Here is a 16,449-nt window from a genome sequence, read left to right on the forward strand (position 1 = left end):
AGGAAGACCTATTGCAATTGGCGCCTGAGGTGGGTGACTTGTGTGTGCGAGGTTTGTGTAACTTGTGCAGTCCCTGTCATTCTGTTGGGAGGGGGGAGCCCCCCCACAACCTCCTGTTTTATGGGGGCTGCTTCACCCTCCTGTCCTTTTCGAGTTCAGTGTTTACTTGTCAAAGTGTTATTATTATTTTTTTAAACGCGTTGAGTAAAAACCAAACATCTAAAGTTGCACAGGAGTTGTGAAATGAAGCCAAGTTTCCTGACGTCAGTCTCTGGATCTCGGGCTGCGCAATTCCTCAGCACGGCAGCAGCCCAGTTTTCCCGTCTCCAGCTCCAGGATTTGGGGGTACAATTCCCAAGATGGGAGGGTTGCAGGATGCAGAAGCCCCCCCCCCCCCCCGGTCAGTCTTCCCAACCTCAGGATTCAGAGGGCTGCACTTCAACTCCCAGGATTCCCTGCCCAGCTCTCTTTCCCTTCTTCCTTCCTTCTTTTTCCTTTCATCCTCTCTCCTTTGCTCCATCCCTTTCCTCCCTCTCTCCTTGCTTTTCTTTTACTTTGTTTCTCTCTTTCTTACTCTCTCTTTTTCCCTTCTTCCTTTTCCCCCTTCTATCCTTCCTTCCTTCTTTCTTTCTCTTTCCCTTCTTCTTTACTTCCTCCCTTCTTCCCTCCCTGCCTCTTTTCTTTTTCTTTCTCTCTCTCTTTCCCTTCCTTCTTTTCTTTCCTTCCTTCTTTTTCCTCCCTCCCTCTTTTCTTTGTCTTTCTCTCTCTCTTTTTCCATTCTCCCTCCCTCCCTCCCTGCCTCCCTTCCTTCTCTCCTCCCGTCCTACTTTTTCTTTCTTTCTTTCTTTCTTTCTTTCTTTCTTTCTTTCTTTCTTTCTTTCTTTCTTTCTTTCTTTCTTCTTTCTTTCTTCTTTCTTTCTTTTCCTTCCTTCCAAACTGTGGTGGCACAGTGGTTAAAATGCAGCATTGCAGACTAACTCACTCTCTCACTGCCAGGAGTTCGATCCTGAGTGGCTCCAGGTCAACTCACCCTTCCATCCTTCTGAGGTTGGTAAGATAAGGAGACGGCTGTAAAAGCCCTGAGAAGCAGCAGATATAAAGGCTGTTGCTATGTCTACTCTAAGGAAGAGAAGGACCAGGGGGTGACATGAGAGCAGCCTTCCAATATCTCAGGGGCTGCCACAAAGAAGAGGGGGGGGTGTCAAATTATTTTCCAAAGCACCAGAAGGCAAAACAACAAGCAATGGAGGGAAACCAACCAAGGAGAGAAGCAACCTGGAACTAAGGAGAAACTTCCTAACAGTGAGGACAATTAACCAGTGGAACCACTTGCCTCTGGAAATTGTGGGAGCTCCAACGCAGGACGTTTTGAAGAAGAGACTGGAGAGCCATTTGTCTGACATGGTACAGGGTCCCCTGCCTGAGCAGGGGGTTGGACTAGAGGACCTCCAAGATCCCTTCCAACTCTGCTATTCTGTATTCTGTTTTGTTTCCCCCCCCCCCCCTCCATTCCCACTTGACAAGCAAGGGCCAGTGACTTTCCATCCGCAATTTAATCTAAATCCCCCCGGGGGAGTTCATTGACAAAATCAGATTACATTATCGCCTTGGTCTCCAGGAGACGGCCCCATCGTCACCCGAGCGACCGTGGAAAATCTCCACTGGGCCTAGGATTAATCTCGGAAGCTGGAGGCTAGGGCGAAGTGGGGGGTGGGTGGGGTGGCAAGTGAAGAACCAGAGGGAAGGGAGAGGAGACAGCCAAAAAGGAAGGAAGGAAGGAAGGAAGGAAGGAAAGAAAGAAAAAGAACGAAAGGAAGGAAGGAAGACAGAAAGAAAGAAAAGAGTAAAAGAAAGAAAAGAAGGACAGAAAGGAATGGAGGGTGGAAAGAAAGAAAGAAAAAGAAAGGAAGGGAGGAATGGAGAGGAAAGAAAGAAAAAGAAAAGAAAGAATGAAAAGAAAGGAAAGAATGGAGGGAGGAAAGAGAAAAAGAAAAAGAAAGAAAAGAAGGAAGGAATGGTGGGAGGAAAGAAAAGGAAAGAAAGAAGGCCTAAAGGGGGGCCTGCACCCCCTCCCCACCAGGTGATCCAGAAAGAACCAGTCTGATTTGTTTGGCCAGACACACCCAGGCTCTGTTCCTGGGACAGCTGCATACCAGGCATTCCTGACCCCCCCCCGCCCCTTTGCCCCTCCCCAGGAGCTCTTCCTACCTCTCACCTCCTTCTCTTTGCCCTGCCTGGCCGTCCTCTTCCTCCCTCCCTCCCTCCCCCAGGGAATCCCCCATCTGCCTCCTGCATGACAGGCAGTCCTCAACTGACAGCTATGCAGGGTGGGGGGGGATGCTGGGAGTTGTAGTCCACCCCTCTTCAAGCGGCCCAATGTTGAGAAAGGCTTGGGTGGAGCCTTAAGAGCTCCTGCCAGCAAGGAAGCCAAGGCGAGGCTTTGCCGCTCGACCGAATGCACCTGCACGACACACAACAGGCTCAACGGCAACCTTGGCGACAATATTGGCCTGGAGAGCAAAAGTTGTAGCAGGCCGGCTGGGGGATGCTGGGAGTTGAAGTCCACCCGCCTTCAAGGGACCGAGATTGAGGAGGAGGAGTAGCCCACACGTAGGCCGAGGATGGGATTCAGCCCCTGGACCTCTTGCGGTCTCTGCAAGCGGACGGACCAGATTTACTCGCTGGAGCTGCAGCAGACGGTGGACCTGCCTCTAAGGAAGGGGAAGGAACCTCAAGTCCCTGGCAAGGTGGATCTCCAAGCCACCATGCCAACTCCACAGCCCTGAGGTTCCAGGAACAACAAGAAGCTGGTTGGCCAGACAGGGCACTGATGATGTTCCCTAGCTGGGTCATGAAACGTCTGCAAGAAAACCACCAAGCTCTGAAGACTCTCAAAGACTCCACAGTCCTCCTCTTCCTCCCCCTTCTAGCCCTGATGATGTTCCCTAGTTGGGTCATGAAACATCTGCAAGAAAACCACCAGGCTCTGAGAGCACCTTGGACCCCACAGTCCCCCCTCCTCCTCTCTGCAACCCCATTCCCTTCTAGTGCTGATGATGTTCCCTAGCTGGGTCATGAAACGTCTGCAAGAAACCAACCGAGCTCAGAGAGCAGCTAAGACCCCACTGTCGTCCTCGCCCTCTCCGCACACTCCACTCCCTTCTAGCCCTGATGATGTTATCTAGTTGGGTCATGAAACATCTGCAAGAAACCAGCTGAGCTCAGAGGGCATCAGCTCAACCCCCAAGTGTCTCCTCCATTGGCTTCCCCTCCCAGCTCAGACCTAACCTTCACCGGAGATCTGGGCTCGCTTCACCTCTTCCCTGCCACCACGATGGTTGCCAGGTCAAACAAGGGAAGGCAGCTCTGGGCCTTTGATCCTCTGCCAGGGGGGCAAGGTTCCAGGAGGAGGGGGCAGCCCTACACCGGGCCCAAGGGCAAGATAGCCCCTCCCACGTTTTAATTCTAGAATTGAGCCGCCTTTGCAGGGAGGGCAGCCGGAGGAAATCCGAAATTCCGCGGGAGGCTTGTCACCGAAGGTGCGGGGGTCCCACTCAACCCCAAAGGCTGATGGACCCCGATAGAGGATTTTACCCTAAAGGGCAGACACCCCCGCGACCGATCCCACTCCCGCCGAGGATCAGAGGCCGTGAGAAATAACAGGTAGTCGAGTTACGACCGCAACGGAGCCCCGCATTCCTGCTGCTCCGCGAAACGTTGGGATTTAAGCGAGTTTCGCCCGCCCGCCCGCCCTTTTACGAATCTCCTTGCCGGGGCCATTAAGAGAACCAACTGCCGTTGTTAAAGTTAGTCCCCCAGTTCTGAAGTGAATCCAGATTCCCCATTGGCTTTGCTGTCACATGACAGGGGAGTCACATGACTCCCGGGGGAAGGCCGCGACTGTCCTACATGTGAGCGAGTTGCCAAGCGGGTGAATTTGGACCACATGGCCGTGGGAAGGAAGGAAGGAAGGAAAAAGGCCACTTTTTGCGTTGTTGTTTTGAACGGTCGCTAAATGAACAGTTGCCATTCGAGGACTACCTTGTTTCCCTGAAAATGAGACCCCTCCGGATAATAAACCCGGTGGGGCTTTTGAGCGCATGTGCTAAAATAACGCCTCCCCCCCCCCAAATAATTGCAACACAGCAGCAGCTATGAGGTGACTACGCCAGGGGTGTCCAAACTTGGGAACTTTAAGACTTGTGGACTTCAACTCCCAGAATTCCCCAGCCAGCTACAAGTCTTAAAGTTCCCAAGTTTGGACACCCCTGGACTACGCTCACCGCCTCCTGCGCCACCCAAATAATAAGACCTCCCCGAAAATAAGGCTTATTTTGGGTGTCAAAAGAAAATAAGACCCTGTCTTATTTGGGGGGGAAACACGGTACCTCTGCATCACAGCTGATTTTACAGGGAATCGGAAGGGGCGCCCCTCTTGCCTCCCCCTCCCCGCCTTCGCCACCCCGCTGGTCCTTTGCCAAAGCTTACCCAGCCTCCGTTGTCTTGGATCCAGGGGTCCAGGTGTTCGGTGAGGTACGTCGCCATCCAGGAGGCGATCCGCTCCACCAAGCCTCGCATTTCCTTGTCAACGCTTTCCACGCACAGAGCACCGCCGAAGGAGAAAAAGGCCACAATCCTGCCCCAGTTCACCCCGTCCCGGAAAAGTTCGTTCACCACCTGCTCGAAGCTCTGGTAAGCCGTGCCGGGAGTGATGTGGAGCTGCGAGGTCAGGTCGCTAAAAGCCCGCCGGTAGCGCAGTTCGAACTCGTCCCCGGCTTCCCGCAGCGTCTGCCTGACATCCAACTGGGGGCCGTGGTCCAGGGTTTCCAGGAGATCCGAGTGGCCCGCCGCCCCGTTGACCACCGGGCTGGGGCTGGGGTGCCAGGGCTGGCTCCCGCCGTTCAGGACGCCGCCCATCTCGCCGGACAGCTCCGTCCGGTTCTCGCCGTCGCCCTCGATCTCGCGCCAGCTGTGTCCCCTCTGCGCCAGCTTGTAGGAGATGAAGTCCACCACCAGGGACCGGTTGCCGCTCGACATTTTCACACCTCTGCAGGTCTCAGTGAGTCCATGGTCTGCAACACCAGCCGTCCTGCTTACCATAGGAGGCTCCCTTCCGTGGCGGTCACAGCCATCCCAAGCGCCGGGCACGGAAACTTCGCAGGGGTGGCAAAAGGGGGGGAAAAAAGAGGAAAGTATTAAAGGACCAGCCGCTGACTGGGTGTTCTCCGGGGCGAGCAGCAGGAGCAGCAACGGGGAGGGGGGGAAGACTTCACGGCCCCCTCAGAAAGCTCATACGTTTGCAAGCGGCAATTCTTGCCTCTCTCTCTCTCTCTCTCTCTCTCTCTCTCTCTCTCTCTCTCGTCCGTCCCATGTAGGGGCCGCCCAGCAACACAACCCCGGCTACCGATTCCGCCCCCCGGAGGGTCCCTAATGGGAACCAGATCCTCGTCACCCGGCCAGGCCCCGTGCCTCGCCTCCCAGCCCACCTCCTGGAGCCAAACCAGCTGCGACCGGCGTGCGATGCTGCAGCTTGCCAGGCTGGAAAGCGACGGAGAGCGAACCCAAGAGGTTTCCCTTTGCCACTTTGATGGAGTGCTGCGGGTCTGCTGCAGCAGTAAAGCATGGAAACCCCTCCCTCTTCACGCCCCCTGCCTCTCCCCCTCCCACCCACCCACCCACATCACCTCCCTCCTCTCCCTGGGATCAAAGCACTTCCTGGTTCTTGAGAGTAGCTGGCTGGCTGGCTTGCTAGGCTTTTTATTTTTTATTTTTTAAAGAGACAAGAGCTGGCGAGGGCTTCCGGCCACCAACGGGGACCAGGGCTGAACTATGACCCTGATTTCCAGAAGGGGCTGCTCCCAAGAGGTGGAGCAGAGGGGACAAACAGGCCAGGAAATATTGCCAAAGTCAGGAAGGGGGATTAATAGCAGGTTTCCAGGGCTGGTGAAGCCAATCAGAATCAAGCTGGAAGGGACCTTGGAGGTCTTCTAGTCCAGCCCCCTGCTCAAGAAGGAGATCCTATACCATTTCAGACAGGTGGCTGTCCAGTCTCTTCTTAAAAACCTCCAGGGAGGTTTTTACCCACAAACTTCTGGAGGCAACTCATTCCTCTGAATAATTGTCTTCCCTGTCAGAAAAATTATCTTTAATTCCAGGTTGCTTCTCTCCTGGATTAATTTCCATCCAATTCTTTCTTGCTTTGCCTTTTGGGGCTTTGGAAAATAAGTCGACCCTCCCCCTCTTCTTTGTGCCAGCCCTTCAAATACTGGAGTGCCCCCCCCCCAAGCCCAAATCCACTCAGTTGCAAGACTGCAAGTTTCCCAAGGAGGCTTCGAGCTCAGACCCCCCACTTCCCAGCCTCCTCGCCGTCCCCACGGATGGGCGGCTGTATGGCAACCCCGGGAGCAAAACTTTGGTGTGAAGTTAAATGCAGGCAAAGTGGAGAAAGGAAGAGAGAGAGAGAGAGAAAGAGAGAGAGAGAGGGGGAGAAAGAGAGAAAGAAGAGAGGGAGAAAGAGAGAAGAGAGAAAGAAAAAGAGTGAAAGAGAGAGAAAAGAAAGAGAGGGAGAGGGAGAAAGAGAAAGAAAAGAGAGAATAAGAAAAAGCAAAAGAGATAGAAAGAAGAGAGGGAGAAAGAAAGAAAGAGGAGAGAGGAAGAGAGAGAGAGAAGAGGGAGAGAGAGAGCAAAGGAGAGAGAAAAGAGAGAGGGAGAGAAGGAGAAAGAGAGAAAAGAAAGAGAAAGAGATAGAAAGAAGAGAGGGAGAAAGAAAGAGAAAGAAAGAAAGCGAAAGAGATAGAAAGAAGAGAGGGAGAAAGAAAGAGAAAGAAAGAAAGCGAAAGAGATAGAAAGAAGAGAGGGAGAAAGAAAGAGAAAGAAAGAAAGCGAAAGAGATAGAAAGAAGAGAGGGAGAAAGAAAGAGAGAAAGAGAGGGAGAAAGAGAGAGAGAGAGAAAAGAATTCTCAATTCTCCTCTCCTCCACTACGGCAGTGAGTCATCCGGTGAGACACATTCCAAGAAGCGGTGAAGCAAGCAGGGGCCGGGGCAGGCAACAGACACCAACCTCCCCAGGAATGGCTAGGGAGAAAAACCACCAGCTGTGCGCCTGGCTACCCTGGCTTCCTGGTGTTTGCAAAGCCCCTCCAGGACTTCCCGATGGGCTGGCCGGGCACGCTTCCAGGGGTCTGCGAGGGTACTCACCGCCCTGGAAAAGGCAGCAGGGGCTTCAAACAGGGGGGGGAGATCTCAGCCGAGGGAGCTGTGCGCGGCGGAGCGAGCGAATGTGAGAATCTGGAGGAGGAGGAGGCAGGCAGGCAGGCAGGCGAGCGTTCCAGGCACTGGCTGACCCTCCTTGTCATCCAATTGCCCGCCTACCGGGGAGTCCCGCCCTCCCCCTCCCCTCCCAGCGCATAAGCCGCCCCATCCCCACCCAGGTTTTGCAAGTGTCAAGGCTCGGCCTTGCAAAACCAGGTGAGCCTCCTCCCTGCTCGCCTTCCCTTCGGCAAAGTTTGGGTGGCCGCCTTAACCCGAAGAAAAAAAAGCATGGAGACTTTGGGAAAAGTGCAGAGAAGAGCAGCCAGGGATGATTAAAGGAGCGGAGAGGAAAAGGTACGGAGGACGTTTGCAGGAAGAAAAGGACGGGGAGGGGACAGGGGGAGAACAGGATAGCAGCATTCCAGTATTTGAGGGGCTGCCACAAAGAGTGGGGGGTGTCAGCCTACTCTCCGAAGCGCCTGAGGGCAGGACAAGAAGCAACGGATGGAAACAAACCAAGGAGAGAAGCAACCTAGAAATTAGGAGACATTTCCTGACAGAGAGAGCAATCAACCAGTGGAACTGCTTGCCACCAGAAGTTGTGGCTGCTCCATCACTGGAAGTTTTTAAGACGAGACTGGACAGCCACTTGTCTGAAATGGTGTAGGATCTCCTGTTTGAGTAGGGGGTTGGACTCTTATTTTAGTCTTATTCTAGTCTTATTCCTATTCTATTCTAATTCTAATTCTATTCGTCTTTTATTCTATTCTAGTCTTATTCTATTCTTATTCTATTCTTTTTCTAGTCGTATTCCTATTCTATTCTATTTTCCATTCTATTCCATTCCATTCTATTCTATATTCTATTCTATATTCTATTTTATTCTATTTTCTGTTCTATTCTATTTTATTCTATTTTCTGTTCTATTCTATTTTCTATTCTATTTCTATTCTATTCTATATTCTATTCCTATTCTATTCTATTCCTATTCTATTCTATTTTCTAATCTATTCTATCTTCTATTCTATTCTATTCTATCCTATTCTATCCTATTCCTATTCTATTCTATATTCTATTCTATTCCTAGTCTATTCTATTTTCTGTTCTATTCTATTTCCTACTCTATATTCTATTCTACTCTATATTCTATTCTATATTCTATCCTATCCTATTCCTATTCAATATTCTATTCTATTTTCTATTCTATTTTCTATTCCTATTCTATTCTGGTCACATGGCTATTAAGTAAATCTGCCTTCCCCATTGACTTGGCTTTTCAGAAAGTCCCCAAAGGGGAAATCACGTGACCAGGGGAGAGGGCAGCCATCGTAAATGTTGAGTTGCCAAGCATTTGAATTCCGATCCCATGACCCTGGGGATGCTGCAATGGTCTAAAAAATGGTCATACGTCCCTTTCTCCGATGCCCTTCTAACTTTGAACAGTGACTAAACAAACTGTTGTGAGATGAGGACTTCCTCCATTCCAAATCGGCCCTTGGATTCGAACCACGATCCCTCAAGTTGTGCACAAATTAACTCTTCCTCTGTAGTCCATTTAGATCAGGGGTGTCCAAACTTGGCAACTTTAAGACTTGTGGACTTCAACTCCCAGAATTCCAGAGCTGGCTGGGGAATTCTGGGAGCTGAAGTCCACAAGTCTTAAAGTTGCCAAGTTTGGACACCCCTGATTTAGGTAAAGCTGGAGGATTCATTTGTACTAACCCCACAGGGTCTGTAGGTGTAAAACAACACACCTGGATTCTCTGCTCTGACTTCCTGCAGCAGCCATAATAAGAACTGCAATGTATCGGTAGTCCTCAACTTATGACGGCAATGGAGGCCGGTGTTTGTCGTTAAGCGAGACCTCGGTTGAGTCCATTTTTGTCCCATTTTACGACCTTTCTTGCCACAGTTGTTAAGGGAATCACTGCGGTTGTTAAAGTTAGTTCACACATCAAAGCCAGCTGGGTGACTTTGGGGCCAGTCACTCTCTCTCTCCCTTCAGCCTAACCCACCTCGCAGGATTGTTGTTGCAGTGAAAACAGGAGGAAGGAGTTATTAGGTATGTTCGCCCCCACCCTACCCAGAGTTGTTTATAAACCGTACAATAAAAGCAGGATAAAAATCAAATGAATAAATCAAAGGGAGGACTGAAGAATGGCAAGTGAGATGGCTATTGTTATCGGCTTGATTTAGAATAGAATAGAATAGAATAGAATAGAATAGAATAGAATAGAATAACCGAGTTGGAAGGGACCTTGGAGGAAATAAAGGAGAGAAGCACCCTGGAATTAAGGAGAAACTTCCTAACTGTGAGGACAATTAACCAGTGGAACTATTCGCCACCAGAAGTTATGGGTGCTTCATCACTGGAGGTTTTTCAGAGAGATTGGAGAACCATTTGTCTGGAATGGTATATAGCAGGGGTGTCCAAACTTGGGAACTTTAAGACTTGTTTGACTTCAACTCCCAGAATTCCCCAGCCAGCATGGCTGGCTAGGGAATTCTGGGAGTTGAAGTCCACAAGTCTTAAAGTTCCCAAGTTTGGACACCCCTGGTATATAGGTTCTCCTGCTTGAGCAGGGGGTTGGACTAGAAGACCTCCAAGGCCCCTTCCAGGTCTATTCTATTCCCCTTCCTTATAAACTAGGGATGTCCAACGTTTAAGACTTGCGGATTTCAACTCCCAGAATTCTCCAGCCAGGTTGGGGAATTCTGGGAGTTGAAGTCCACAAGTCTTAAAGTTGCCAAGGTTGGAGACCCCCTGATCTAGACCAACATTTTTGCCAGCTCTCTGCACGGCTGGCTCAGGAATTCTGGGAGTTGAAGTCCCAGGAGTTTATATCAAAAGTGAGTGGTGGTGTTTTGCTTTGCTTTTGAAAAAAATACATTCTTCCAACAGCATCTAATACAACTGAGGAAGCTTTCAGGATAGGAAATGAAACATCTCGCTTGTCTAGTTGCTTTGTTCAAAAAAACTTTTTAATATTTTTGCTACAACTATGACTTGAGGATCTTCATAAGACATTCTCCTAGAATTTTACCCCTGGTAAAGTTGCCATAGTGCCACAACCTTGCAGCAAACAATATCTGTGTGTGATTTATTCATTAACCTTATTCATTCATGAGAGGGGTGTGTGTGAGGGGGAAAGGGTTTCCTTTAAAAAAAAAATCTACAGCTGTTTTGTTGGTTTGAGTATATTAACAACAGAGCCACATAAGGAAAGTGTCCTTGGGGTGTTAGCATATCACAAAGTCCACGACAATGTGGATAAATAAAGATATAGGTGTAATAAAAAACAAACAAACTTGAACCAGGACGCATTGAATAAACTCTGAGGTTGCAAATGTGGATTCAACACCCTGGAGAAGTTCAGGGCCAGTGTCCCAAGGGTGTTTTTTTTTTCAAGAGGCAATTGGACTTTCTGGTTTTTCTTTGAAGATGCTTCACTTCTCAGCCAAGAAGCTTCCCCCGCTCTAACTGAATGGTGGGGAAGGGAAGAATTTATATTCCTTGCAGACAGCTGGACATTTGCATCCTTTTAGAGGGTTGTTGAGGCCACTTGGAAGTTTTTCTGTATTCTCAAAGTCACCTGAGTGGTGCAAATGGGGGTGGAGCCTTCTTGGCTGCAGGATGCTTTCTGCCTTGTGTCCCTCGTCCCCAACAGCCTACACCTGCCATGCACATTTGCACAACTCTGAGCACACATACAAACCTCCCAAGTATGGGTCATAAAACATCTGCAAGCAAGCAACCAAGCTCAGAGAGCATGAAGGACCTCCAATTTTTTCCCCCTCCACCTTCCCTTTCCTTCTTCTCTACTCCGCAAACTCCACCCCCTTTCAATACAGATAACGTTCCCTAGTTGGGTCATAAAACATCTGCAAGAAGCAACCAAGCTCAGAGAGCACCAAGGACCCCACAGTCCTCCTCCTCTCTGCAAACCCCCCTCCCTTCTAGCACTGATGATGTTCCCTAATTGGGTCAAGAAACGTCTGCAAGAAAGCCAAGTTGGGAGAGCACCGGGGACCCCAGAGTTCAACCCCAAGCTACAGATATTCTCTTTGATTATGAGGTTTTAATCATTTGTGTTAAATTTAATTTGCCTTATTCTCCCGGGGCCATAATAAACAGATTACAGGTAGACCTTGATTTATAAACCCGAATTGAGCCCAAAATTTATGTTGTTAAGTGAAACATTTGCTGAGTGAATGTTGCCCCATTCTACGACCTTTCTCCCTTCTGTCGTTAAGCGAATCAGTGCTGTTGATAAGGCAACTCAAGTGAATCTGGCTTCCCCGTTGACTCTGCTTGCCAGAAGGTCGCAAAGGGGGATCACGAGACCTTGGGGCGCTTCATAAGTATGAAGCAGTTGCCAATCGTCTGAATTTTGATCACGCGACCCTGGGAGAGGCTGCAAAGGTCATGGGTCTGAAAAACGGTCATAAGTCACATCTTCCAGTGCTATTGTAACTTTGAACGGTCACTAAACAAAACGGTCACTAAGTCGAGGACTACCTGTATTTTCTGGCTTCCCAATCCCAGCCAGCCCACTCACCTCTTACCTTCTCAGTCCCCCCACCCTCTTCATCACCCATCCAGAACTGGGTCTCCCCCCCCCAAAGGGCCAGGAGAGCAGTTCCTTAATGGGGCATTAAGGGTAGGGTCTTTTCTAGAACCCCCCCCCCCCAGCCAATATCCAGGTTTAGGAACCAAGATGACAGCAATCATGGCTTGCCAAAGCTGATTCCAGCAAGGCGCCTTATGGGTGGGTGGCTTTGATCATCCCCCCCAGGGGGCTTCCCTTTGTTTCCCCGCACCCTCCCCCCGTCCTTTTTGTCCACAATCTCTAGACACGTTGGACTACAACTCCCATAAGTAACAGCCTGCTGGGAATCATGGGACGGGGTGCCCAAGACCCCAACCCCAAAGCGCCCCATCCTGGAAAAGCTGCCCCCCCCACCATACTACCTCCCCCCTCCCCTTCTCTCCATTCATTTTCTCAAATATTCAAATTGGGAAAAAACACGCCCCGCTCTCTCCGCCCCAAGCCAATCAAAGCGAGCGGGAGGCGAAAAGGGGAGGGCGCAACGCACGGCGGCTTTTATTGGCCGGCGTCCGTGTCAATCTCTCCCAATCTCCGCCCTTACCTTGAATAATGACGAAGAGGCCCCGCCCCCGGCCCCGCTTCTCTTTACCGGTCTCGTTTGCCGGCTACCTCTGAGGGGAACCGGCCGGTTCGAACCGCTAGAACGAGCCACCGAAGTGAGTCGGTGGCTTCGGCGGTAACAGCTTGGCTTTTTCCCCCTCCGCGCACTAAGCGGCAGTTTCCCCCGCGAGTGCTGACTCGTTCTGACCGGCCGGGTGAAGGAATAGTGCGCATGTGCCACAACCGCGCCTTTCGAGCCGGCCGGGCGCATGCGCGGCTCGAAGGCAATGCGCAGGCGAATAACGTAAAGCAGATGGGGCGGAGTCGTTGCTCTAATGCAGTCAACGCGCTTGCCCAGTCGGGCCGGCTGCCCAGAGAAGGGTTGGAGCGCCCTCTGTCGGCTCAAGGACTCCATGTTAGCATTTTTATATATCTTTTTTTGTCTTTTTTTTTCCTCTCCAAAAATGAAACCACCCCCAAAAAATATCACAAGGAATTTGGTAGTACTTTCCCCCCCCCAATAAATTTTATTATAATAAATTCAAAAGGTTTCATGAGCTGCAGCTTCTTGTTGCCATAGTCCTCGACTTAATGACCACAATTGAGTGAAAGGACACAGAGTGGAAACCACACCTGCAGAAAATACAGCTCCACTACATAGTTCTTTCAACGGTTCTAAAAAGGCTCCAAACCCATTTGCACCACTCAGGTGAACCCTGAGGACACAGACAAACCTCCGAATGGCCTCAATGACTCCCTTTAAAAAGTGCAAATGACCAGCTGTCCGCAAGGAGTATAAATCCTTCCATTCCTGTCAAGAATAGAATAAGAGAATGAAATGGTTGCACGCTATTATTATTATCTCTTTTATTCATTAAACATGAAACTCAGTCAAGTGAACATTTAAAGATGTGTCACAAATACCAGTGACTGGTGCTAATGGTTGCTACTGGTTGCTGCCAGCGTCCTAGGTATCAACCAAGGACCTTCTTAAAATATAAGAGGTTCCGAGTAGCACAGATTTTTGCAGTTCTGCTGCTGTTATTGCAGTGTAGGAAGTTATCACCCAGCCCTCTCCCAGAAAAATGAAATATCCTAGGAAATATTGATAAGGCAGAATATTATATTTTCCTGGATGTGAAAAAGGGAGAAACACATTTTAAACAAAGTAAATTCCTGCAGCTTCCGGCCCATCCCCACTTTATCCCCACTTTGTCAATGGGCCATTAAGAAGGCCAAGCTAGTCCACTTTACATAATAAAGAGTTCAGCTCCAGGGGGATGGGTGTAGAGTTCTGGCAGGGACAATGAAGGCATGATAATATAAGCCTTTACTCAACTGACCACATGGCATCTGAACTCAATCAAACCTGGATTCAAAACTCAGCAGCCTAGAGAGTTGGCCCATGTGAGTCTGACAACCAATCAGAATACATTTCTTACACAGGAACAGGAAACAGAGAGGTGGGACTGAACAGGTTATAAAAATCCCTGCAAGCCCTTCTTCAGCCCTTCTCTTCCCTTCTCTTCTTCTCCACCAACATTGAAGCATGTGATCACCTTTTCTGTTCAGGACTCAAGCCATGCGGTCCTGTCCACCATTAAACCATCTTTCCAAGCAGCCTCCATGTCTCCAGTGTCTTTTCCCCCACTTGGAACCAAACCCAGAAGGACATTTCTTTCAACAGCAGGAAGCTGCAATTTGTGGATGTATCTTGTAAAATTCTTGGACATGGTGCCAAGTGCCCCAGTGACAATGGGTATCACTTACATGCTTCATCCATAGCCATGTAGTTTCGATGGCCAGGTCCCAATATTTCATGATTTTTTCTAGTTCTTTTTCTTCGACTCTGGCATCTCCAGGAACAGCGATATCAATAAACTGTACCCTTCGGCCCTCGACAACCGTGATATCTGGCGTGTTGTGCTCCAAATGACGATCCGTTTGTATTCGAAACTCCCACAAGATCTTCACCTTCTCATTTACGATAACTTTCTCCACTTTATGTTTCTATGACTTTCTGGATACAGGTAAACCATAATTTTTTACATAATGACCAGTGGATTAATTTAGCAACTCGGTTGTGTCTAGCTTTATAATCAGTTTGTGCGATTTTGCTGCATTCACATATTGAGTGTGAAACAGTTTCGCCTTTGTTATTCCAAAGTCGGCAGTTTGGGTTGTCAGTGGATTTTTGTATCTTCGCTTTCATGGCCTTAGTTTGTAGTGCTTCCTCTTGAGCAGCCAGTATTAAACCTTCCGTTTCTTTCTTGATGGTTCCCAACTGAAGCCATGTCCATGTCAAGTTGTCATCACATTTTCCTTCAATGTTTTTCAAGTGCTGTCCATACAAAGCCATCTATTTCATCTGTCATCCAGCTGTTTTTCCTTATATTCTGCCTTTGATTGTTGTTTTTATAATGTTTTTATGATGACAGTGGTTATCTGTTCTGCCCCCCCTCCGTCCAGTAATGACACAAGCTTAGCTGTTTGCCACTCTTTATTTACAGTAATTATAATCCTGTTGGCTGAAAGCCCAAACACGACTCACGGGCAAGATGTTGGCAGCAACCCAGACTCCAACAGATACAGACAAGAGTTTCTTAGGAACGGTTGTGTCCTGCAAAAAGCCTCCTCCCAAAGTCTCTTCTTATATACTCTCTTGGGAGGGGCCAAACCACAACCACCTGGGCTTGATTATCTCTTATGAGTCTGTCTCCATAATTGCTGCCTCCGTTTCTCCGCCCTCCGTTGCCTGGCGTCAAGGACCAACTCCCTCTGATCTTCCCCACTGCTCCATGCCTCAGGCGCCTCCTGGTGGCCAACCTGCTCTGAGTCTGAACCCTGCCCAGGGTCCTCCATCTCTTCCATAGCCGACTCATAGGGTTCGTGGCTATTGAGTCCCTCAGCAGCTCCAATGGATCCTGCTGGGCCACAACAGTATCACTGTTACATGTTTCATCCATAATCACATAGTTTCAATGGCTATCTTTATCTGTTGTTTTGCAAGCACATCAGTGCTCTCTCTACCAGAGACAAATTCCTTATGTGTCTAACCACACTTGGCCAAATAAAGTATTCCTATTCTATTCTGCCAATTCCTGCCATGTTTGAAGGGTGTTGGGCTGAGAGATGAAGAACAGCTGAAGCAGAAAGGTGTGATTCTCAGCGATAAAATAATGAAAATATATTTGGGGCCTGCCACATTGCGGAACTGCAAGTTGCACATAATTGGGTTGGCAAAATTAGTTGCTGTGTGTTATTTTTGTTTCCAGGAAGGTCTGCTCATTTGCGATTCGGGAAAGTAAGAGCCAAGCGAGCGGCACAAGATTTTCAGAGACAGCAACGGGGAAAACTGGGAAATGATTTCTCCAGTTCTCCTGGGTGCCTTTTCCCAGACATTCTAGCTTGCTGGTTTCTCCAATGTAGGAAGCATAATTTTGACCTTGCAGGTTGGGTCATGAAACGTCTGCAAGCTCAGAGAGCACCAAGGACACCAAAGTCCTCCCCACTCCTCCCTGCAAATTCTCCTCGCCTGCATCATTGATAACGTTCCCTAGTTGGGTCATGAAACATTTGCAAGAAAGCAAGAAAGCTCAGAGAGCACCAAGGACCACACAGTTGCTGTTCTTGTTGTTCTCCTCCTCCTTCCACCTCCATCTCATCCTCCCTTTCCTCTCCTCCCTCCCTCCTCCTCCTCCCCCCTCCCTCCTCCTCTTGCTCCGCCATGCCTTCTCTTTCTCCTCCTCCTCCTCCCCATAAACCCTCCTACATTCTTGCACTGATGATGTTCCCTAGTTGGGTCACGAAACGTCTGCCAAGAAAACAAGCAAGCCCAGAGAGCAACAAGGATCCCACAGTCCTCCCCCCATCCTCTCTTTCCCTTCCTCCACAACACTCCACAAATCCCACCCCCTTCTACCATAGCACCAATGATGTTCAGAGACCAGAGAGCACCAAGAACCCCCAGTGTCCTCCCCAGAGTCCTTCTCCTTCCTCCTCCTCCCCACTTCTGGCACTGATAATGTTCCCTAGTTGGGTCATGAAA

The 16,449-nt window shown here is 49.4% G+C and overlaps 2 protein-coding genes across 7 annotated transcripts in view; one reads left to right on the forward strand and one right to left on the reverse strand.

Annotated features, from left to right (window-relative positions):
* BCL2L1 (BCL2 like 1) overlaps positions 1 to 12,653 on the reverse strand; it is a 60,753-nt gene extending 48,100 nt beyond the window's left edge. Inside the window, exons 1-2 of one of the 3 annotated variants that reach the window (XM_081949801.1) lie at positions 12,403 to 12,653; positions 4,489 to 5,153 (exon numbers count right to left, since the gene is read on the reverse strand). In XM_081949801.1, coding sequence (XP_081805927.1) covers positions 4,489 to 5,100 — 612 coding nt within the window. In that variant the 5' untranslated portion in view covers positions 5,101 to 5,153; positions 12,403 to 12,653. Of the gene's footprint in view, positions 1 to 4,488; positions 5,154 to 5,486; positions 5,602 to 7,197; positions 7,359 to 12,402 lie in introns of those variants that run through there. The other 2 variants (XM_081949800.1, XM_081949802.1) reach the window with 2 other exon arrangements.
* Positions 7,565 to 16,449, forward strand: part of TPX2 (TPX2 microtubule nucleation factor) — a 58,699-nt gene continuing 49,814 nt past the window's right edge. For all 4 annotated transcript variants that reach the window (XM_081949696.1, XM_081949700.1, XM_081949697.1 and 1 more), the window contains exon 1: positions 7,565 to 7,605. In XM_081949696.1, the coding sequence (XP_081805822.1) occupies positions 7,580 to 7,605 (26 nt within the window). In that variant the 5' untranslated portion in view covers positions 7,565 to 7,579. The remainder of the gene's footprint in view (positions 7,606 to 16,449) is intronic.

This window comes from Natrix helvetica (assembly GCF_964273705.1).
Source record: "Natrix helvetica genome assembly, chromosome: 3".
Lineage (NCBI taxonomy): Eukaryota > Metazoa > Chordata > Lepidosauria > Squamata > Natricidae > Natrix > Natrix helvetica.